This window comes from Bos javanicus, chromosome 9 (genome assembly GCF_032452875.1).
Source record: "Bos javanicus breed banteng chromosome 9, ARS-OSU_banteng_1.0, whole genome shotgun sequence".
Classification (NCBI taxonomy): domain Eukaryota; kingdom Metazoa; phylum Chordata; class Mammalia; order Artiodactyla; family Bovidae; genus Bos; species Bos javanicus.
In genome coordinates, this window is record NC_083876.1 from 67,288,953 (window position 1) to 67,314,534 (window position 25,582).

General features: G+C 40.0%; 1 protein-coding gene across 1 annotated transcript in view; it reads left to right on the forward strand.

Moving 5' to 3' along the window:
- Nucleotides 1–25,582, forward strand: part of LAMA2 (laminin subunit alpha 2) — a 706,382-nt gene that overhangs the window by 276,990 nt on the left and 403,810 nt on the right. The window contains exons 8-9 of the mRNA XM_061427935.1: nt 1,396–1,574; nt 7,628–7,727. Of these exons, the coding sequence (XP_061283919.1) occupies nt 1,396–1,574; nt 7,628–7,727 (279 nt within the window). The remainder of the gene's footprint in view (nt 1–1,395; nt 1,575–7,627; nt 7,728–25,582) is intronic.

Here is a 25,582-nt window from a genome sequence, read left to right on the forward strand (position 1 = left end):
GACACGGCCACCCACTCCAGTATTCTTGCCTGAAGAATCCCATGGGCAGAGGAGCCTCGCGGGCTATGGTCCATAGGGTCACAAAGAGTTGGACATGAATGAAAAGAGGATACCCAAATCCAAGACTGGCACAAAATAGCATAATCTCATCACTGAACAAAGCTCTCCTCTTGTCCTGATTGCTGCTGCTGCTGCTGCTAAGTCGCTTCAGTCGTGTCTGACTCTGTGCGACCCCATAGACGGCAGCCCAACAGGCTGCCCCGTCCCTGGGATTCTCCAGGCAAGAACACTGGAGTGGGTTGCCATTGCCTTCTCCAATGCATGAAAGTGAAAAGTGAAAGTGAAGTTGCTCAGTCATGTCCGACTCTCAGCGACCCCATGGACTGCAGCCTACCAGGCTCCTCCGCCCGTGGGATTCTCCAAGCAAGAGTACTGGAGTGGGTTGCCATTGCCTTCTCTGATTACTTTGCACTAATTGCACATCTTTTCTCTCTTATTAGATAACTTGAAGGGATTGTGATAGAGATTAACCCTAAGACTCTGGAGCCTAACTTCAGAGTCTGGCTTACAATTCTGATCTCGTGACTTTTTACAAGTTATGGTTTAGTTGGTAAGTCGTGTCCGACTCTTGCGACCCTGTGGACTGTAGCCTGCCAGGCCTCTCTGTCCATTGGATTTTCCAGGCAAGAATACTGGAGAGGGTTGCTGTTTCCTTCTACAGGGGATTTGCCTGACATAGGGATTGAACCCAGGTCTTCTGCATTGCAGGTAGATTCTTTACTGACTGTACTATATCTAAGCCTGCTTTACAAGTTATAGGTGGTTTTTTCCCCCTAAATGCAGACAACAGAGCTGCAGTGCTACACAATCTTCAGTTGGTCGAACTGGGGGATGAGAAACCAAGGACGGGAAGGGCTGACTGCAAAGTTATCCTCCAGTTTTAAATTGTGCAAAGGGTTGACACCCTTAATCCCTGTGATATTCAAAGATCAAATGTATATACACTAAACATCCTTCTTTACTCATAGGATCTAATACAGAGATTCACATACAGTAATTATTCATCACAGATTACACAAGTGTTATTCATACTTCAATAATAATCTGTTGTAATAGGAAGCTATAGGTTGAATTATATGAAATACCAGTTTTGTAAGATAAAAATCAAATATTGGCAATTTCATACTATTCAGTTTAATTTATATATTTTAAGTTCCATTAATATATATTTATTAATTTATCTAATAGATTCATGTACTTTCTAGGCATATTGGCTTTGTATGTATATACATATAATGTAATATAATTTACCATATGGTATAGAAATCTCTTATGTAACAAAAATTATTTTTATATATATCTGAAAGTTTATGAATTTATTTTTCCCTAATGCAGCCTGCAATTGTCATGGGAAAGCTGAAGAATGCTATTATGATGAAAATGTTGCCAGAAGAAATAGGAGTTTAAATATACATGGAAAGTACATTGGAGGGGGTGTGTGTATTAACTGTACTCGAAACACTGCTGGTATAAACTGTGAGACATGCGTTGATGGTTTCTTCAGACCCAAAGGGGTAAAGTATGCTTTTTCTTTCATGAAGTATTATTTTGGATTTTTCAGACTGAGATGTATTACAGGGAAAAATAATTGTGATTGCTTTTTTAAATGGTTGGACTTCAAATCTCAAAGGTGACTAGAAATATTTCATAATAGAAGCTGATATAAATCATTGAGGATGTGATATAAAATATTTCCATCTCTCCAGAAAGTCCCATGGTGACTCATTCCAGTCAATCCTTACCCCCTAGGCAAACTTTGTTCTGATTTTTAGAGCATAAATTAGTTTTGCCTCTTAGTGAATTTTCTAAAAATGAAATCGTAAGTTCACAAAATTTTTGGTCTTTATTTCACTCAATGTAACAGGTTTAAATTTACCCATGTTGTACACATCAATTGTATTTCTTTTTTAAAAAATGCTAAGGAGTAGCCCACTGCATGAATGTATCTTAATTTTAAATCCATTCTCCTATATATTTGGGTCCTTTCCCGTTTTTGGTTAGTTCCTGCAAATCAATTTTATAAGAGTCTTTTTGTGGTCATGTGTTATTAACCTTGTGTAAATGTCTAGGAGTATAATAGTTGTTTCATAGAATAGATGTATGTTTGACTTTATAAGATACTGCCAATGTTTCATCAAGTTAATGATACTATTTTACATGTTCACCAGAAATATGTGTGAGTTCTACTTCTTCCATCTCTAACATTTGGTCTGGACTATCTTTTTGAAGTAGTCCTCCTAGTGGATGTGGGTGTAGTGGGTCTGGCAAGTCAGTACTAGGCGGCCACTAAGTCAGTCCTGTCAATGCTGAGTGCTACAGCACATCTTTTATGAATTTACAGCAGTTTTTTTTTTGGACTAAATTTCTAAGTGCCTACTGGCTATTCTGTATCCTCTCTTGTGAAGTGTTTCTTCAAAATTTTTCTTTTTAATTCTAGAAAAGTCATAATTTTGTTTTAGGGCTGTAGCCCATCTCAAGTAAATCTTTATGTGAAGTAATGATTGAGATCTACATGCTTCACCTGTTGTTCCAGCACCATTTTTTGAAAAACACTTTTTTTCTCTTTCAAATTGTTTTGAGCCATTTTTTGAAAATAAGTCGATCATTTGGGTTAACATCTGGAGCCCCAGTTCTGTTCCATGGGTTTGTTTTTCCATCTTGTGCTAACAGCACACTGTCTACACGACTAGCTGGTTCCCATGACTTCAGAAATACTTTATGCACATCATTATAATTTATTTAAAATAATTTTTTATTCATATTGTGATTTGTTCTCTATTGTTTAGTTTCTAAGTATTTGGGCTTTATTAAGTAATCCAGTGGTTAGTGTTAGTCACTCAGTTGTGTCCAACTCTTTGCAAGCCCATGGACTATATCCCTCCAGGCTCCTCTGTCCATGGAGTTATCCAGGCAAGCATACTGGAGTAGGTTGTCATTCCCTTCTCCAGGGGATCTTCCTGACACAGGGATCAAAGCCAGGTCTCCCACATTGCAGGCAGATTCTTTACCATCTGAGCAACCAGGAAAGTCCCATGTATGAATATTACTTATTATTAAAATGGAAAATTTATATTTTGTTTTCATTTTTATAGATGTAATCACTAAGAAACACAGTGCAGCTAAATAAGTAGACAGAACTGGGAGGGAACTTGTTATAGCCCTGTAGTCAATGTATTATGGTCTTTTTTGGATTTCATTTATTCTTATGAGAAGGCAGCCATCATTTGTATTTTTGTTCTTCTGTATGTAAGATGTCTATCTTCTCTAACTGATTTCAAGATATACTCTTTATATTTATCTTTTAGCAAACTAACCATGTATTGGTAAATTATGGCCCCTAGATAAAATTTGACCCATGGCCTATATTTGTATGGCCTGCAAAAAACAAAAAATTTTTTCTTTATATTTGTAAAAACTTATTTTAAAAAGAGAGGGAGGAGGAGGAGGGGAGGAGGAAATGAAGGGAAAGGGAAAGGAGATGGAGCGAGAAGAAAAAGAAAACCCCAATTAAGAAGAAGAGCAAGAATAAGATGGATCAAAAGCTAGGAGGAAGAGGAGGAGGTGAGGAAGGGGAGTAAAAGAAGAAACAGACCTTAGGTGACTTACAAAACCTACAATGTTACTCTCTAATTTTACAGAAAAAGTTTTCCAATCTTGGTTAGACCATGTTTGTCTAAATGTGGCTTTCTTTGTGCTTATATTCTTGGTTACTAAAATTCTTGTAGTTATAAATTTAGATTACTGCATTTTGGAAATTTTAGGCCATTATTTCCTTACATATTTTTTTTGAACTGTGCTCTCATCCTTTTGTGACTCCAGCTACATACAGTCCAGGTTGCTGGACTGTGCCTATAGGTTACTGAGGCTGTGATAATTTTTTTTTCTTTCTTTGTGCTTCAGATTAGATAATTTCTATTTATCTGTAATTAGCTATACTACTTTTCTGCATGCCATCAGTTATCTGTTGCTAAGCATATCCAGTTAATTTTTCAGCTTTATAGAGTGCTTATGTTTTTTTATAGTTTCCTCCACTCTGCTGAAAAAAATTCATGTATTCACTCATTATAAACCTTTATGCTCTTCAGCATATCTAGAGACCTATACAAGTCTTTGTCTATTAATACTTGGGGCACCTCACTGTTTTTGTTGACCTATTTTTTTTCTTGAATAAGGACCATGCCTTAGTTTTTCTCCTCATGTCTAGTAATTCATGATTAACACAGGAAATTTTGGTTGATACATTGTAGTGACAAAAGATTCTGTTATCTTCTTCTGAAGATTTTTGGATTTTGTTTCAGTTTGTAGTCCGCTTACTGACTAATCACTATGAAACTGGAGGCTTGCTTTTATACTTCTCTAGAGCAGATTAATAGAAAACTAAAGGTATGTATCTAACCTTTCTTGGTTGATAAACTAATTTCTATTTAGATTATATCCTGTAGACTAGAAAGTCTATTCAGGTCATTCGGCTTTCCTGCTGTTGCTTCCGGTGGACCCCTTGGAGTCCCCAGAATTAAACTGCAATTAAGGAATCAGTTAAGAATGGAGGGGTATTGATATGTAGATTTTGTTGTTACCCTTATAAGAACATGAATCTTATCTAGTGTGTTTTTTCTTTCAAATCTCAAATCCTTCTAATTTATGCATGCTTTTGATTATTCTTCCAAGCCCTTAAATATTTGATTTTTTATATTTGTCCAGAATTCATCATTGTCATTTTAGGATGTGTTGGACCTATTAAAGACACTCTGCCATTATTAAAACTGGAAGCTTGATCAAGTTTTTAATACAACTTATTAAATGAATCTGAATCTAGAATTTTATACTTTAGCACATCAAAATATGTATGCTATATTTTGTGCTAAAAATTCAACTATTTCAAGTGTTTAGTATTTGGGTGAAAATTCCTTATGTTTTTATGAAGATATAGAAATAAAATTTTTGTACACTGTAAATTTTATATCTTAAAAACATATATCTGCATTATTAAAAATTATTGCCCTAAAATCTAATTTCAGGTATATCTACTAAGTACATATATTTAACAATTAAAACATATATGTATATATATATGCTTATGGCCATGTTTACTTTGAGAATTAGTAATCTTATTATTTTAGTAAAAATAAAAATAAAGCATAAAATAGATATATTTATAGAATATCTTATGTTAGAAGGTTTCCTTTGTATCATTTCTTTTTAGATTCCACATATAAGGGATGTCATACAACGTTTCTTATTCTTCTGTCAGACTTACTTCATTCAGTATGACATTCTCTAGGTCCATGTTGCTGCAAATGGCATTATTTCAATCTTTTTAATAATTGAGTAATGTTCCATTGTATATATGTACCAGATTTTCTTTATCCATTCCTCTGTTGATGGAAATTTAGGTTGCTTCCATGTCTTGGCTCTTGTTAGCGATCCTGCAATAAGGGGTGCATGTATCCTTTCGGATCATGTTTTTCTCTGGATGTATGCCCAGGAGTGGGATTTCAGGGTCATCTGGTAGCTCTAATTTTAGTTTTTTAAGGAACCTCCATACTGTTCCCCATAGTGGCTGTACCAATTTACATTCCCACCAACAGTGTAGGAGGGTTCACTGGAAGTTCTCCTGATCAGCAATCTGATTCAAGCAGATTTTCCCAATTACTGTAAGGAAGGATAATAAATTAAGAGGTTTTGGTTTACTCAAGCTCATCATTGGAATCATAAATCATATTCATAAAAGCTAAGAATTTATCCTAAAGAAATTTATTGCTATATATCCCCAAAGAGGTGTTTTGTTGTTTTTGTTTTGTTTTGTTTTGTTTTGGTGTTGCGGTTTTCTCTTGGTTAGAAAGTCCTTCTCCCAGTTCTGCCCTCAAATTGCTACTCACCTCAAGCTCTAGTCTAAAAGTTACTTTTTCTGTGAAACGTTGCTTGTCTTCATTATGTTCTTACTACTTCCTCTTCTGCTCCAGAACTCTCTTCTCTGTGTCTATTTTATCACTCCGCACGTTCTATTTAATCAATATCTTTCAAGTCTGCTTTTCCAGTAAGCTTCTTTAACTCAGAAAGCAGGCCTTACCTATCTGGGCTTTGCATGATCCTTTCTTCACAATAGAAAGTAAATGAATGAGTGTTAAATAATGATTTTGAAACAGATCTATGGACTTAGAAGATTAAATTCTATCAGACATGTAAATATTTTTCTGCTTATGATACTTTGACTTATTAACAATCAAGTTTTCATTATAAATTAAATCTAGACATATATATATATATATGTAAACTATATTTGGGGACTTCCCTGGTGGTTCAGTGGTTAAGACTTTGCCGCCTGGCCCTGCAGGGGTTGCAAGTTCAATCCCTGATCAGGGAACTAGGATTCCACATGGCTTCTGGCCAAAAAACCAAAACATGAAACAGAAGTAATACTATAACAAATTTTAAAAAGACTTTAAAGATGGTCCACATCAAAAAAAAAAAAAGCAATATTTTATAGGAAATAGCTTATATACATAATTATATGTATATTCAGCAGTATTTTAGTATTTCCTAGGCAAACAAATTTAGTTGCTTTTTTATTCTTATCCTATTACATCTAGAAAATAAATGTTTTATGTATGGTACATTGGCACAGTCTAGGTTTATTTAATTAAAATATTCTAATGTTAAAAGCTACTTGTATTATTTTATATATGTGAGAAATCTTATGAGATAGTTTCTGTTATTCCTCTTAATTTTAATTTAATAACATCACTATGATTGCTATTATTAATCTCATATTACCAGAAAGTAAGGTGCAGAAGACTGCATAGCCAGTAAGTGTCCACAATGGAATGTGAGCTCAAGGCTTCCTAATTATAGAATCTACATTCCTCACCCCAGATTATGCTCACTCCTGAGAAAATCAAAATTTTAACATCGATATTTAAGATTACCTTTTCTCAAGCACCAAATTTAATTAGTTATATTGTGATCAATGTGAAAAAGGTTTTGAACATTAAAAATTTGGGGGAAAATTACCAAATTTGAACTACATTGTAATAAAACAAAAAAGTAAGGAAGATTTTATCATGGAATGTGTATTTCTCTTACATTTTCTATATAAGCAAACATTGATATTTTGTTTCTATGATGATAATTGTGATTATAAAAGAAAGAGGTACATTCTAAAATATGTAGAGATTAAAAAACTATTTGGGATTTTCTTTAAAATTTTAGCAAAGAATAAAGCATGATGAAAGTTATGTGGTAAAATCCTGGTAATCATTGAATCTAGGTAACAGTTACATAGGAGTTTATTATATTATTCTCTTTACTTCTATATGTCCACTTAGAAGAAATGGATTCTAGCAATTTTGAAAATATAGTAAAGACATTTTCTTATGTTATTATTTTCTCAATATAGTTTCTTATTGCATATCATTAAATTGGGAAAATAAAGAATTTTCTTATATTATCATTTTATCAATATAATGTTTTACTATATATCATTAAAATGACCTCTAAGGCTTACTGGATCAAAAAGTATTAGTGTTTTTATTACAGTTGACTTAAAGCAATTTAATATTTTTGTTAGGTATCTCCAAATTATCCAAGACCATGCCAACCATGCCATTGTGATCCAGTTGGTTCCTTAAATGAAGTCTGTGTCAAGGATGAAAAACATGCTCGACGAGGTGAGAATTTGGTGGAGGGCCATTGTTCTGATTGAAAGTGAAAAAATGTTAGTTGCTCAGTCATATCCAACTCTTACATCTCAATAATTATGTTTATGTTTAATTATACCTTAAAAGCAAAAAGAGTTGAATTGTTTTACATTAGTTATACATGTATATGCATATATTTACATACCTCCGTGTATGTGTGTATATATATATATATACATATATATATATATATATATATATACACATAAACCTTCTAGTGAATTATAGATCTGTGGTGTATGAACCTTTTGATGTTTTGTTATTTATTAGATTACTTTGTAGCTGGTATGGTTTCTGGGGTGAAATGACAGTGATCCTTGAGGGATGTGTGTGCTACAAAGGAAGAGCGAATAGATGAGATCACAGACTGAGATGTAGTTAATAATATAGAAAACAAGAAGTGTGCATAAAGCACTATAAAAGGCAGTAGGAATGAGTTCATGAAGGAAAAGAGGCCGACATTAATTTAAGCTAATACCTGCTTTGACGATTGAAATTCATGGTGAACTCCAAACATTAAGGAATCAAATGCCAAAATAACTCCTGGATGTAAAAATGTTTACAAGCTACTTCCAGGAAAGTTGCTTGCCAAGGTTATGTAGAAAATTCATAGAATATATCTGGAACTGTTTCTTTATATTTAGAAGACTGGGTTCTTCTATCCTGTGCGAAGACTAAAATAAATCATGGCTATTGTATAGGCTTTTCCCCCAAAGACTTTTGAGTTAAAAGGCTGGCAACATTTCTTTGACAGTTTAACTTACCTGCTTTCTTTACAAAGCTATATGATTATGTATTTAGGCCTTAGAGTCTTAAATCTTAAAAGATTAAAAAATGATTATTTAAAAACTCTACTGGTGAATTATTGGTATCATTTTTTATTTTATGGTTCCTTATCTCTTTATGATAATAACTAAATCACATTATTTTTAAGATAATTTAATTTTATTCCCTGAGTTTAAACAGTAAGTATTCTGCTGTTGAAAAAGTGATTTAAAAAATGTAGAAAAGTAGAAAAATGGGCATTCAGTGCAGTGGTAACTCAAATACTATTATTAACATTTGTGTGTTAACTTTAGATGGTGGCTTTTTCCCCATATCTGTTCATATTTCTCTGAAATTTGGTTTTAGCTCCTAAATAACAGTCCTCAACTCTGAAAGATATTAAGATTGTTTCCAAATTTTGTATATTTTAACGAATATATGATGAAGATCTTTGTATATAAAATATTTTTCATTTATTTTTCCCTCTGAGATCTAAATTCTTTTTTTTCAAATTGAGGTATAGTTGATGTACAATATTATATATGTTACAGTTGTACAATACAGTGATTTTTCAGTTACTAGGAAAACAACACATGGTCAACTAAAATTTTAACAGTACAAACGGAATAAAGTAGATAGCAAATACTGTCCTCTTTAACCTATTCAACCCTAGTCTCATTTCCAAATGTAATCACAATTTAAAATTTTTTATAGAGTAATGTACCAAAATTGGAGAAGGCAATGGCACCCCACTCCAGTACTCTTGCCTGAAAAATCCCACAGATGGAGGAGCCTGGTAGGCTGCAGTCTATGGGGTTGCTGAGGGTCGGACATGACTGAGTGACTTGACTTTCCCTTTTCACTTTCATGCATTGGAGAAGGAAATGGCAACCCACTCCAGTGTTCTTGCCTGGAGAATCCCAGGGACGGGGGAGCCTGGTGGGCTGCCGTCTATGGGGTCACACAGAGTCGGACACGACTGAAGTGACTAAGCAGCAGCAGTACCAAAATTCAGAAAACTCACTTTAGCTATAATAATGACATTATGTTAAAATCACAATACATATTAATTTTTTATTGAATTTCTTATGTGCCTTTATAATCTTCCCTGGAGAAGGAAATGGCAATCCACTCCAGTACTCTTGCCTGGAAAATCCCATGGACAGAGAAGCCTGGTAGACTACAGTCCATGGGGTCACAAAGAGTCGGACACAACTGAGCAAATTCACTTCACTTTATAATCTTCAAATTCTTATCTACTCCAAAATAAGAAAATTATTTATTTCTTTAGCTCTTATTTCTTTCAATTCTTCCAGTTTTATTGCAATATAATTGACATACAGCACTGTGTAAGCTTGGGCTTCCCTTGCGGCTCAGTTGGTAAAGAATCCACCTGCAACGGGAGACCTGGGTTTGATCCCTGGGTTGGGAAGTTCCCCTGGAGAAGGGAAAGACTACCCACTCCAGTTTTCTGGTCTGAAGAATTCCATGGACTGTATAGTCCATGGGGTCGCAAAGAATTGGACACAACTGAGCGACTTTCACTTTCGCTGTGTAAGTTTAAAATATTCAACATGATGATTTGACTTTCATGCTTACCACAATAAGTTTAGTGAACATCCATCATCTCAAGGATTACTTGAACACAAGCACGGCAATACCTTGACAGCCAATCTGAGAAACAAGATGGCTTTCTAAGTGATCAGTGGGATGGGATCTACTGGAAAAAGCGATGGCTCATGTCCTGGGCAGGACAGAGTGGGATGATGCAACATTTCATCACTTACTCAGAATGCAAAAGTAATGAATTGTTTATTTCTGGAATTTTCCATTTGATATTTTTCAACTGGGGTTGATCACAGGTTAACTGAAACCATGAAAAGTGAAACTACAGATAAGAGAGGAAATATGTATGTTTATTTTACAATTTGTATATGTTAGTAGTACTCTCTGCTATCTATTTGATTCTGCAGTTTGATTTTTTGGTAAGTGTTTATCTGGGCCTTGTTTTCTGTGTTTTTCCTAACTGTGTGTGTGTGTGTGTATGTGTGTGTGTGAGTGTGTGTGTGTGTGTGTATGCACACATGTGTATTTCCTAGTTTACCCTTTCAGGAGTCTTGAGTTTATATGTAAAGTTCTCTGATATGTCATCCTACCTTGAGTAGTATCTAGAATTTGTCTTTTGTTCAATAAAACCATGCTCCACACTCTAGACTACTTAATCAGAATTAATCAACTTGAGGAAAGACACTCGGAAAAGGCAATGGCAACCCAACCAGTACTCTTGCCTGGAAAATCCCAAGGGCAGAGGAGCCTGGTAGGCTGCAGTCCATGGGGTCTTGAAGAGTCGGACACGACTGAGCGACTTCACTTTCACTTTTCACTTTGATGCACTGGAGAAGGAAATGGCAAGCCACTCCAGTGTTCTTGCCTGCAGAATCCCAGGGACGGCGGAGCCTGGTGGGCTGCTGTCTATGGGGTCACACAGAGTCGGACACGACTGAAGCGACTTAGCAGCAGCAGCAGCAGGAAAGGCACTGGTTTAAGAAATGGCTTACTACTCTAGAAAATAATTATAGTTTCTTCTTCCAAGGGATTTCTCTGCTTCATAACAGCACAATCATTATATATATATATATATATATATATATATATATATATATATATCTGTCTGCCAATTTCAACCTGCACAGTCAAGTGTTCTGAACAAGACATTTAGTTTGTAGTAGTACTTTCAGAAACAAACATTGAAATAGACATTTTTTATCACAAAGTTATTTCTCTGTTTAGTCTTGAGGTCTGGAGATTTTAATATCAGAAATAAATATTAATTGAGGGGAGTGTTTCTGTGGCCTTTATTGAAGTGAACAGATGTCTTTTTCATTTGACTTCTATGTCTGATTAAGAAAATAAATTTATTGATGTTCAACAATGCAGACATAACTCAGAGATATTACAAGTTCAGTTCCAGACCACTGTAATAAAGCAAGTTCCAGTAATTTTTGGTTATCCAGTGCATATTAAAGTTATGTTTACATTATATGGTAATCTATTAAGTATGTAATAGCATTATGTCTAAAAATACAATACCTTAATTCAAAAAGACTTTCTTGCTAAAAAATGCTAACCATTATCGATCCTGTAGTGAGCTGCAATTTTTTGCTGATGGAGGATCTTGCCTTTAGGTCAATGGCTACAGGGTGGTGGTTGCTGAAAGTTGGGATGGCTGTGGCAATTTCTTACTATAACTAAATAATGATGTTTGCTACATTGACTGACATCCTTTCAAAAACAATTTCTCTGTAGCATGTAATGCTGTTTGATAGCATTTTATCCACAATAAGACATCTTTCAAAATTGGAGTCAGTCTTCTCAAACCCTGTGGCTGCTTTATCAGATCAATTCAGTCAGTTCAGTCGCTCAGTCATGTCCAGCTCTTCGTGACTCCATGGACTGCAGTATGCAAGGCCTCCCTGTCCATCACCAGCTCCTGGAGTTTACCCAAACTCATGTGCACTGAGTCAGTGATGCCATCCAACCATATCATCCTCTGTCATCCCCTTCTCCTCCTGCCCTCAATCTTTCCCAGCATCAGGGTCTTTTCAAATGAGTCAGTTCTTCACATCAGATCAGATCAGTCGCTCAGTCGTGTCCGACTCTTTGTGACCCCGTGAATAGCAGCATGCCAGGCCTCCCTGTCCATCACCAACTCCCAAAGTTGACTCAGACTCACGTCCATCGAGTCAGTGATGCCATCCAGCCATCTCATCCTCTGTCGTCCCCTTCTCCTCCTGCCCCCAACCCCTCCCAGCATCAGAGTCTTTTCCAATGAGTCAACTCTTCGCATCAGGTGGCCAAAGTACTGGAGTTTCAGCTTTAGCATCATTCCTTCCAAAGAAATCCCAGGGCTGATCTCCTTCAGAATGGACTGGTTGGATCTCCTTGCAGTGCAAGGGACTCTCAAGAGTCTTCTCCAGCACCACAGTTCAAAAGCATCAATTCTTTGGTGCTCAGCCTTCTTCCCAGTCCAACTCTCACATCCATACATGACCACTGGAAAAACCATAGCCTTGACTAGACGAACCTTTGTTGGCAAAGTAATGTCTCTGCTTTTGAATCTTCATATCAGGTGGCCAAAATATTGGAGTTTCAGCTTCAGCATCAGTCCTTCCAATAAACATTCAGGACTGATTTCCTTTAGGATGGACTGGTTGGATCTCCTTTCAGTCTAAGGGACTCTCAAGAGTCTTATCCAATACCACAGTTCAGAAGCATCAATTCTTCAGTGCTCAGCTTTCTTTATAGTCCAACTCTCACATCCATACATGACTACTGGAAAAACCATAGCCTTGACTACATGGATCTTTGTTGGCAAAGTAATGTCTCTGCTTTTTAATATGCTGTCTAGGTTGGTCATAAATTTTCTTTCAAGGAGTAAGCATCTTTTTATTTCATGGCTGTAATCAGCATCTGCAGTGATTTTGGAGCCCAAAAAAATAAAGTCTGGCACTGTTTCCACTGTTTCCCCATCTATTTGCCATGAAGTGATGGGACTGGATGCCATGATCTTTGTTTTCTTAATGTTGAGCTTTAAGCCAACATTTTCACTCTCCTTTTTCACTTTCATTAAGAGGGTCTTTAGTTCTTCTTTGCTTTCTGCCATAAGGGTGGTGTCATCTGCATATCTGAGGTTATTGATATTTCTCCTGGCAAACTTGATTCCAGCTTGTGCTTCTTCCAGCCCAGCGTTTCTCATAATGTGCTCTGCATAGAAGTTAAATAAGCAGGGTGACAATATACAGCCTCGGTGTACTCCTTTTCCTATTTGTTGTTCCATGTCCAGTTCTGTTACTTCCTGACTACATACAGATTTCTCAAGAGGCAAGTCAGGTGGTCTCTTTCAGAATTTTCCACAGTTTATTGTGATCCATACAGTCAAAGGTTTTGGCATAGTCAATAAAGCAGGAATAGATGTTTTTCTGGAACTCTCTTGCTTTTTCCATGATCCAGCAGATGTTGGCAATTTGATCTCTGGTTCCTCTGCCTTTTCTAAAACCAGCTTGAACATCTGGAAGTTCACGGTTCACGTATTACTGAAGCCTGGCTTGGAGAATTTTGAGCATTAATTTGCTAGTGTGTGAGATGAGTGCAATTGTGCAGTAGTTTGAGCATTCCCGAAGAAAGGCATTGCCTTTCTTTGGGATTGGAATGAAAATTGACCTTTTCCAGTCCTGTGGCCACTGCTGAGTTTTCCAAATTTGCTGGCATATTGAGTGCAGCACTTTCACAGCATCATCTTTCAGGATTTGAAATAGCTCAACTGGAAGTCCATCACCTCCACTAGCTTTGTTCATAGTGATGCTTCGTAAGGCCCACTTGACTTCACATTCCAGGATGTCTGGCTCTAGGTGAGTGGTCACATCTTTGTGGTTATCTTGGTCATGAAGATCTTTTTTGTACAGTTCTTCTGTGCATTCTTGCCACCTTTTCTTAATATCAACTAAGTTTATCAACTAAGTTTACGTAATATTTGTTGTCAGTTCAATAGTCTTCACTGCATATTCACCAGGAGTAGAATCTATCCCAAGGAATCACTTTCTTTCCTTATCCAGGAGAGGCAACTTTGCATTTGTTAAAATTTATCATCATATTGTGGCAATTAAGTCCTGTTTTCAGGCTCTACTTCTTTTGCTGTTTCCACCATATCTGCAGTGACTTTCTGCAACAGAAGTTGAATCCTCCGTAGTTATCCATAAAGGCTGGAATAAATTTCTTCTCAACTTCTGTTAATGTTGATACTTTGACCTCTTCCCGTTGTTGGGGGAGTTTGTAGTTTCCTCAGTTCTGTCTCGTTGCAATAAAAATTTGATGGACAGACCAGCATTACAGCTCTCAGATGGATCAGTGTACAGCTCTTGAATGGTGCACTGTTATAGCTCCAAGTTATAGCTCAGTTTTATTTAGAAAGTAAAGGAAAATACATCCTTGAGGCGTGAGGGCATGCTGACCCAAAAAATACGAAGAGAAGAGAGGCCCCCCAGCCCAATTTTGGCTCCTCTTTTTATGTTTTTTCTCCTCCCCCTGGGCTTGCCGTATGTAAATTGGGCTAGCCAGGAGTGCTGTTTGTTTTACCAGGGTTCCTCACTCTGGTGCTTGGACCCACCTTTGTGCTAATTTTTTGGGCTTTTTCCTTAGTTGTCTTTTAGCCACTGCCACTCTGGACTCCATTTTCCTATTCTAACTATCTAGCATTACCTGCTCAAGAGATGGGAGGCCTAATTCTTTGGGAATAGAGGCATTGAGGTCTCTCTGGCTACTTCCTGATGAACTGGGATGGCAAGGGGCATTGGGCCTCACCCTCTTGCGAGTCTCAAGTCTCAGAGTCCTTGTAGTGGTGTCCATTTAAGGGTGAGTGATGTTTCCCATGGTCAGCTATTGTTTTATAATCCTTGTTGAACTGGCACTGCATGTTGTAGCTTGTTGACCTGGGCAGAGACAAAATGGGTTAGACAATTGATAATACATGGGGCAATCATAAGCCGCATCAATATGGTGATAACAAGGTAGGGGCATTAGCCAACTCCAAATCCCCCCTCACCAGGAGAATCCCCCAAAGAAAGATTGTAGCCACCCCAAGAGCTCTCCAGTTCATTCTTTGAGATCCTGTAGGGTCTGAATGTTTCTCTTGAGGACTGTGAGACTTTCTTTAACTTAGCTGGATGTATTTACCCAGAATCAAACGTCTCATTCAAGATGGCTCAAGTCCCTCCTTGTTCAGGGATCAGGAGATCTATCTCCTGTCTGTTTTGCAGTACAACCCCTGCAAAGCTGTGTTGGCTCTTTAGAGCTTCCCTGAGAAATCTTAACCCCAGAAACTTAATTTTGGGAGTGTTCATTAGAATGGCACTCATTTGTAGTTCTGAATAGGTACCTGAGATCTCCCAGGGGCTCACAGGTGTATTGAGTGTCCTCTTCCATTTTCTTCCATGGCTTGACTCATGAATAGTCAACCCAGGAGTTATGTCCTAGTACCTTAACTGCTATTGGGGTAGAAAATATTACAGGGTAGGGGCCCTTCCATGTAGCCTGGGGTTAAGCCTTTGGGGACCCATCTTTCCAGACTTTAATTAGGTCTTGAGTCCCTGGAGCATATAATGGTGACTCTATTGAATCTTTGGGGTTCTGGTTGACACCACATAAGTGTATATCCTGTTGGAATTGCCCAATGGCCATGGTATAAGACTGGAGGATCTGAGCCTCTGGATCTAGGAGGAGGTCATTGACATAAACAAAAGGTCTCCCATATAGCATCTCATAAAAACTAAGACCAACCTGTTCCTTAGGGGCAATACAGGTGCAGAGGAGAGCTATTGGGAAAGCCTCCTTCCATCCCAGGGAGGTCTCCTGGTTTATCTTTTTTATTTCTGATTTTAAGAATTGGTTGGCTCCTTCTACTTTTTCTGAAGACTGAGGCCTCCAGGCACAATGGAGGTAATGAGTAATGCCCAATGCTTTAGAGACCCCTTGGGTGACCTTAGAAGTAAATGATGTCCCATTGTCATTTTGTAATGACCTGGACAGACCAAATCTCAGAATGAATTCATGGAGCCGTTTGTTGTTGTTGTTGTTGTTGTTTTTACCACCCCCTCAGCCATCTCAGTCCAGGTGGGAAAGCTTTCACTCCATCCTGTGAATGTATCTATCATGACTAAGAGGTATTTATACCCTTGAGAAACTGGAATCTGGGTGAAGTCCATCTGCCAGTTCTCTCCTGGGTAGGTCCCATGTTGTTGGACAGGCTGGGCCAGCTAGGGTCTTTGAGCTCCTTGGGCATTAATTGGCAAGTAGTACAAGAGGAAACCACTTACCTTATAGTCGTTTGGAGGCCTGTTCCTTTGAAGGACTTTTCTAGTAATCTTTGGAGGGCCTTTTCCCCTAAATGAGTGGTGGCATGTAAGGAGTTAACCAACTTCCATTGGAAGTTTCCAGGCAGAAAAAGGAGTCCCTCCTTTTGGAACCACCCCATGCGATCTTCTTGAAAGTCCTCACTCTTAGCTTTAAGAGTCTCACCTTCAGTACATGAAGGAGTTTCTGGAAAATTAGTTTGTGGAACTAAGGTAGCAACCCCTATATTAGATCATGGTTCTGTAATGCTGTTCGCTTAGCTTCCTGATTGGCTGCTTGGTTACCTCGTGCCACTTCCATGCTCCCTTTTTGGTGTCCTTTACAGTGGGAGACTGAAACCTCAGCTGGCAGATGAACTGCCTCCAAGAGACTAAGGGTTTGGTCACCATATTTGATTGGGGACTCTTGGGTGGTCAAGTGGCCTCTTTCTTTCCAAATAGCAGCATGTGCATGAAGCACCAGAAAGGCATACTTGGAGTCAGTGTAAATGGCTACTCTTTTTCCTTTTCCCAGCTCTAAAGCTTGAGTCAGGGCTATGAGCTCAGCTAATTGGGCTGAAGTACCTGGTGGCAAAGGTTTAGCCTCTATGGTCTCAAAATTGGAGACTGCTGCATACCCAGCTCTTCTTTTTCCATCCAAGACAAAGCTGCTTCCATCAGTGTACCAGATTTTCTCAGGATTGGTAAGAGGATCTTCTGACAATCCCTCTCGGCATTTTGTCCAGCAGTCCAAGGTTTCTAGGCAAGAATGAAAGAGGAGAGAGCCCTTGGGGGTAGGCAGGAGGGTGGATGAATTAAGAATCTCACAAGGGGATATAGTGAGGCCTAGATTTTCCATCAGCACTACTTGATATCTGAGGATTCTTTGACCAGATATTCATAAATGGCCTCTCCCATTTAGGAGTTGTTTCACTTGGTGGTGGGTAAAAACAGTTTCCCCCCCAAAAGAGAGTTATAAAGCATCTTCTATCAGGATTGCAATAGCTGCAAGATTTGAAGGCAGGGAGGCCAGCCTTGGGCGGTTGGGTCTAGCCTCTTGGAAAATAAGCTACAGTCTGGGGCTCAGGTCCCATACTTTGAGTTAACACTCCCCAAGGCTATTCCTTCTTTTTTGTGGACATAAAGTTGGAATGCTTTTTCTGGGTCTGGCAACCTCAAGGCAGATGCTTTAGTTAAGGCTTGTTTTGGATTTCCAGTTGAGCTATTTCAAATCCTAAAAGGTGATGCTGTGAAAGTGCTGCACTCAATATATCAGCAAATTTGGAAAACTCAGCAGTGGCCACAGGACTGGAAAAGGTCAGTTTTCATTCCAATCCCAAAGAAAGGTAATATAAAATAATGCTCAAACTACGTCACAATTGCACTCATCTCTCACACTAATAAAGTAATGCACAAAATTCTCCAAGCCAGGCTTCAGCAGTATGTGAACTGTTAACTTCCAGATGTTCAAGCTGGTTTTAAAAAAGGCAGAGGAACCAGAGATCAAATTGCCAACATCCGCTGGATCGTCGAAAGAGCAAGAGGGTTCCAGAAAAACATCTATTTCTGCTTGATTGACTATGCCAAACCTTTGACTGTGTGGATCACAATAAACTGTGGAATATTCTGAAAGAGATGGGAATACTAGACCACCTGATCTGCCTCTTGAGAAATCTGTATGCAGGTCAGGAAGCAACAGTTAGAACTGGACATGGAACAACAGACTGGTTCCAAATAGGAAGAGGAGTACTTCAAGGCTGTATACTGTCACCCTGCTTATTTAACTTCTATGCAGAGTACATCATGAGAAACATTGGGCTGGAAGAAGCACAAGCTGGAATCAAGATTGCCGGGAGAAATATCAATAACCTCAGATATGGAGATGATACAACACTTATGGCAGAAAGTCAAGGAGAACTAAAGAGCCTTTTAATGAAAGTGAAAGAGAGTGAAAAAGTTGGCTAAAGCTCAACGTTCAGAAAACTAAGATTATGGCATCCGGTCCTGTCACTTCATGGCAAGTAGATGGGGAAACAGTGGAAACAGTGGCTGATTTTATTTTTCTGGGCTCCAAAATCACTGCGGATGGTGATTGCAGCCATTAAATAAAAAGACACTTGGTCCTTGGAAGGAAAGTTATGACCAACCTAAACAGCATATTAAAAAGCAGAGACATTACTTTGCCAACAAAGGTCCATCTAGTCAAGGCTCTAGTTTTTCCAGTAGCCATATATGGATGTGAGAGCTGGACTCTAAAGAAAGCTGAGTGCTGAAGAATTGATGCTTTTGAACTGTGGTGTTGAAGAAGACTCCTGAGAGTCTTTTGGACTTCAAGGAGATCCAGCCAGTCCATCCTAAAGGAGATCAGTCCTGGGTGTTGGAGGGACTGTTGTTGAAGCTGAAAGTCCAATACTTTGGCCACCTGATGCAGAGAGCTGACTCATTTGAAAGACCCTGATGCTGGGAAAGATTGGGGGAAGGAGGAAGAGGGGACGACAGAGGATGAGATGGTTGAATGGCATCCCCGACACAATGGACATGGGTTTGGGTGGACTCCGGAAGTTGGTGATGGACAGGGAAACCTGGCATGGTGCAGTTCATGGGGTCGCAAAGAGTCAGACACGACTGAGCGACTGAACTGAACTGACTGCCTTCTTTGAGGAGTCCCCCACGTTAGTGGGATTGAATCATCCTGTCCCTTCAAGTTTTCATATAAGGACTGGGCAATTAGACCGTAGCTGGGTATTCAGATTCTACAATGTCCAATTAGCCTTAGAAAAGCTCGCAATTCTTTTCGAGTCGGGGGAGGGCAACTGAAGGATTCCTTGTACCCGATCAGAGGATAGCCTCCTGGACCCGAGTGTAATCTCCCAGGTAAGTGACCTGTCTCAACCATCTGTGCCTTAGCACGGGAGACTTTATATCTCCTCTCTGCCAAAAAATTTAGAACCTGAATTGCATGTTGTTGGGCATTTTTCTCATCTGGAAAGCAGATTAGTAGGTCATCTATGTATTGTAGCATTTTCCCGTTAGGTCCCAGGTCCAGATCTAGGAGATCATGGCTAAGAGCCTGCCCAAACAGGTAAGCGCTCTCTCTGAACCCCTGAGGTAATACTGTCCAAGTCATCTGTTGGTGTTTTTCTCCTGGGGCCTCCCACTTGAAGGCAGAACGATATTGGGGTTCTTTAGCCAGTAGTATGCAAAAGAATGCATCTTTGAGATCCAAGACTGTAAACCACTTGGCACTGGGTGGGATTTCTCCTAAGATTACATAGGGATTGGGTTGTGGGATGGAGGGGGACTACAGCTTCATTTATGATTTGGAGATCTTGAACTATTCGACAGGTTCCATCCTTTTTCTTTACAGGGAGGATTGGGGTGTTACACAGCGAATTGGTGGGGACCAATAGCCCACAGGCAAGGAATTTATTTATTAGAAGTTGTAGTCCTTCCTGAGCTTCTCTTCTGAGGGGATATTGTTTCTGGTTAGGAAACTGAGTGGGATCTCAGAGGACAATGATGACTGGTTCACCTTGGTGGGCTCATTCAGGAGTCCCCTGGTCCCACACCTGGGGGTTAATTTTGTCCTTCCATAGTTTTTGGTTCCTCTCTATTGGAGACGGTGTAATGGGTTCTTCAGTAGTAACCAGAAGCTTTAGGGCTCTAGAGGCTGAAAAGCTTCCCATCACAAGGGTGGTCCCCAGTTTAGTGAGTATATCTCTTCCCAATAAGGGAGGAGGACTCTCAGGGACCACCAGAAACTGGTGGGAAAATATTTGTCCATCCCAGCAACAAAGAAGTGCTCAGGTGAATCTTTTAGTAATTGTTTTTCCTGTAGCACCCAAAATGGTACAGGTTTGGGAGGAGAAGGTTCCAGAGTAGGAGGTCAGGACAGAGCAGGTAGCCCCTGTGTCAACCAAGGAGTTCTTGGACCTACCTGCCACATCCACTTGCACCCTTGGCTCCAGCCCCGTGCTGGTTATCTGTGACAGGCGGGTTGGCTGGAGTGGGCCATTTCAGTCCTGTTGAACCATTGTGAAGGAAGGCTTGGTGTTTGCCCTTGAGGCTTTTGGGTCCCGAGAACAAGATGCCCACAGGGACATTGCCGCCCAATGTGCCAATTGATGGCATTTGTAGCAAACCATTTTAGGAGACTTGTCATGGTTTGGACACTCTTTGGCCCAATGCCCCGCCTGTCTACAGATTAAGCATTTGCCTCGTGCCTTGTCCTTCAGGGACTTGGGGTTTGCCATAGGGCTTCCCTAGAGGGTGGCCAGCATCTTGGCATGCCTTATCCCTTTCCTTTTCTCCCTTTCCTGGGCTTTTGCCTCCCTCTCCATGGGTGGACTTCCTTAGGAGCGAGTCTTTCTGAAGCTTATTCTACCCAGTACTGTTGCAACCTGAGAGCTGGGTGTCCCCGGATGAGGGTGCAGATCCCCAGGCAAGCTAAGGCATGACAGCCTCCTGGAAAACAAATCCCCAGGCAGGTCGAGGCAGGTTGGCCTCCAGAGAATTGGGTCCCTGGGCAGGTCAAGGGATCTCAACCTCCTGGGACCCCTGGACTGGCAGATCCCTGAGCAAGTTGAAGCATGACAACATTTAGAGGACCAGATCCCTAGTCAGGTTGAGGCAGAGCGACCTTCTGGGACCCCCAGACTAGATCTGGGTGTCCCTAAAGTCTCCAGTGTGACCAGTGCTGGGTAAGATTAAGGGATTGTAGTTTTAACTCATTGCCAGTTTGTTCACGCAGATGGCAATAGATACCATGATGTAAAGCAGTCCAAGCCTGTGCCCTAAGACTGTGAACCTGGTGAAGCAACCATAAGACTTATCCTCTTACTGATCTAAGGGAATGTAAGTCACTGATTTCCTCTCCTAGTTGTCCATAAGAGTAGATTAGGGTGTCTCCAATGGTAAACATGGAGAAGGCAATGGCACCCCACTCCAGTACTCTTGCCTGGAAAATTCCATGGATGGAGGAGCCTGGTGGGCTGCAGTCCATGGGGTCGCAAGGAGTCAGACACGACTGAGCGACTTCGCTTTCACTTTTCACTTTCATGTATTGGAGAAGGAAATGGCAACCCACTCCAGCGTTCTTGCCTGGAGAATCCCAGGGACGGGGGAGCCTGGTGGGCTGCCATCTATGGGGTCGCACAGAGTCAGACACGACTGAAGTGACTTAGCAATGGTAAATATTTCATTGTCATAGACCCACTTTAGGTAATAACAAAAGTAATGACAAAGGAATGGGTTATCTGGTCCTGTTAGAGGCATTCAGTTCAGTTCAGTTCAGTCGCTCAGTTGTGCCCGACTCTTTGCAACCCCATGAATCGCAGCACGCCAGGCCTCCCTGTCCATCACAAACTCCTGGAGTTCACTCAAACTCACATCCATCGAGTTGGTGATGCCATCCAGCCATCTCATCCTCTATTGTCCCCTTCTCCTCCTGCCCTCAATCCCTCCCAGCATCAGAGTCCCTTCCAATGGGTCAACTCTTCGCATGAGGTGGCCAAAGTACTGGAGTTTCAGCTTTAGCATCATTCCTTCCGAAGAACACCCAGGGCTCATCTCCTTTAGAATGGACTGGTTGGATCTCCTTGCAGTAAGGGCCTCTTAGGAGTCCTCTCCAGCACCACAGTTCAAAAGCATCAGTTCTTCAGCACTCAGCTTTCTTCATAGTCCAACTCTCACATCCATACATGATCACTGGAAAAACCATAGCCTTGACTAGACGAACCTTTGTTGGCAAAGAAATGTCTCTGCTTTTCAGTATACTATCTAGGTTGGTCATAACTTTCCTTCCAAGGAGTAAGCATCTTTTAATTTCATGGCTGCAGTCACCATCTGCAGTGATTTTGGAGCCCAAAAAATAAAGTCTGACATTGTTTCTACTGTTTCCCCATCTATTTCCCATGAAGTGATGGGACCAGATGCCATGATCTTCGTTTTCTGAATGTTGAGCTTTAAGCCAACTTTTTCACTCTCCTCTTTCACTTTCATCAAGAGGCTTTTTAGTTCCTCTTCACTTTCTACCATAGGGTGGTATCATCTGTATATCTGAGGTTATTGACATTTCTCCCGGCAATCTTGATTCCAGCTTGTGCTTTTCCAGCCCAGCGTTTCTCATGATGTACTCTGCATAGAAGTTAAATAAGCAGGGTGACAGTATACAGCCTTGACGTACTCCTTTTCCTATTTGGAACCAATCTGTTGTTCCATGTCCAGTTCTAACTGTTACTTCCTGACATTAAGAGTATTTTAATAATAAGTGAGGTTGAGCAATGTTGCCTACAAGGGGGCAGGGTCCTGGTAATTAGTAAGTGGCTTAAGAACAAATTGATCAGACCAGATGTTCCATAAAAGTGGAGTGGAGATTTGATGAAGGCCTGAATATCTAGAGGGATTGGATATTATACAATATTTCCCTCTCAAGGGCCAGCTATTTTCTGGTTGTCCCTCCAGAAGATTGTAGAGGCAACATTGTGGGCCCAGACGGGGCTCAGGAAAAGAGCATGAAACAGGAGGGAAGGGAGCAGGGCACAACTTTTGAAAGAAATGACATAGCCCAAGGGCATATATAAACTGATTAAAATCAAAGGAGTCCAAGATGCCAAGTCAAATTCAACTAAACCCTGATCCCCAATCTGCAAGCTGAATGACACACCCAGAGGTGCCAGGACAGTTCCAAGGCACTGTCAAAAGACAGAGGAGTGAGTGGTTCCCTAATTGTTGGAATGATCCTCCCATTTATTAGCATGTGAATTCACCCAGCTTTAGCCACACCACATTCTATGGCCACTACACTCCCCTTGGAGTGTGCTTCTCTCTGAATCCTAACAAATCCACTTCTTACCTATCCCTGTGTCTCTAACTGAATTTTTTGCAATGAGAGATCAAAGCCTGAGCTTCATTAAGTCCTGAAGCCAGGCACCATGGGATTTGGCCGGGCTCAAGTCCTGGGAGAGAGGAGCTGAGGATGGGAGGAAAAAGCAGTGGGAAAAACATGCCAAGGAATCCCCTTCATAACCTGCCAGAAAACCTGCTAAATACCTGACGTGTGCTCACAGTTTTCACTGGCCTGATCCTGGCACAAATAAAATTAAGGACAGAAGAACCTCCCCACCCGCTTGAGTAACAGCTACTAAAGCGCAGAGGTTAGTGAAGCCTTCAGGACATACTGGGGAGTAGCCTCTCCAGAGTCCCTCAGTTGCACCCACTGCTGCTCGCCTGTTCTTGTGGGGTTCAAGGAAACAAGAGATTGTAAAGGAATTAAGATTTTGTTAGGCGTATGTCCTTCCAGCCATAGGAGCGAGGCCCTCCTTCCTTAACCAGAGGTCTTCTGGAATCAGACTGAGCTGTGTGAGCTTTCTGCTGAGTTTGTTTTTCACTGTCCTGGTTTCCAGCATGCCAGGCTTCTTGTCACTTCCCCTGCACTGGGTTGTCTTCTCATTCAGCTTCCACCACAGGAGCTTTCCCCGAGTTGGGCCCCTGCTGTGCTTGGTCGCCTCCTTGCAGGTTTGGGGGTAGGGGTGGCAAGCCAAGGTTGTTTCGGCCAGTTAAATCCAAGAAACAGCACCACAGATGTCAGAGGAGTTTGTGATTTCCTCGGTTCTGTCTCATTGAAACAAAAATTTTTTGAAGCGACGGACAGACCAGTGTTACAGCTCTCGGATGGACCGCTGTTACAGCTCCATGTTACAGCTCAGTTTTATTCAGAAAGTAAAGGAAAATATATCCTCAAGGTGTGAGGGCATGCCAACCCAAAAGACACGAAGAGAAGAGAAGCCCCACCAGCTGAATTTTGGCTCCTCTTTTTATGTTTTTTCTCCTCCCCCTGGGCCTGCCCTATGTAAATTGGGCTAGCCAGGAGTGCTGTTTGTTTTACCTGAGGTCCTCACTCCAGTCCTCCGACCTTCCTTTGTTCTAATTTTGCGGGCTTTTCCCTTGCTTTTTAGCCACCGCCATTCTGGACTCCTTTTACTTAACACCATTAACCTGTAATGTTCTTAATTGCATTTAGAATGGCGACTCCTTTCTAGAAGGTTTTTAATTGACTTTGCCCAGATCCATCAATGGAATCACTATCTAAGGCAGCTGTAGCCTTAGATATAAATTAATAATAGGACTTGAAAATCAGAATTACTTCTTGATCCATGGGCTGCAGAATAGATTAGTTAACAGGCTTGGAAACAATGTGAATCTCACTGGACATCTCCATCGGAGCTCTTGGATGACCAGTTTCATCATCAAAATGTTCAGTAATATTTTGAAACTTTTTTGTTTTTTTCTGAGCAGTAGATCTCAACACTGGGCTTAAAATGTTCAGTAAACTGTGTTTTAAAGAGATGTACTATCAACCAGGCAGAATTGATTTAGTAGAGGGCCCTGGGATTTCTGGAATGGTAAATGAGCATCTGCTTCAACTTCAAGTCATCAGTTGCATTAACTCCTGGGAAATTCCATGGATAGAGGAGCTATAGTTCATGGGGTTGCAAAAGAGTCGGCCATGTTTGTTTTGGGTTATCTCTATTAGATTTTGATGTCATGTATTCATGAGCTTCATAAACTGAATTACATTCCTGTCTGTTTTTTTATATGTTAAATATGAGTTTCAAACATTGAGAATACTGTAAAAATTAACCAGTACTGAAATATTTTGTGGGAATTCTTTCATCATCTGTTTTCCTTTGATATCCTTAATTAGCCTTGCTAAGTTTCCTTTTTATTTGCTTCCTTTTCATTTCTTTTTGTTTATGTTTCAAGTATCCCTTGCTTCCTATGGTATTCATTTTGTTTTACATTTTTTATAATTACATGAATTAAGTTTTAATTTGTTTACATTTTTTAATAATGGAAGTATTTAAGCCTAAAAGTTTGGCTTCAGTTTTTCTACATCCCATTGAATATAGCTCTCTGTGCTGTACAATAGGACCTGTTGTTTATCCATTCTCTATATAAATAGTTTGCATCTGCTAATTCATCCTTCCCACAATCCTCTCGTCTTTGGCAATCACAGATCCTTTCTCTGTGTCTGTGAGTCTGTTTCTGCTTGGTAGCTAAGTTCATCTGTGTCACATTTTAGAAGCTACCTGTAGGTGATACTATATGGTACCTGTCTCTTTCTGACTTATTACTTTACTTAGTATGTTAATCCCTAGATCCATCCATGTTGCTGCA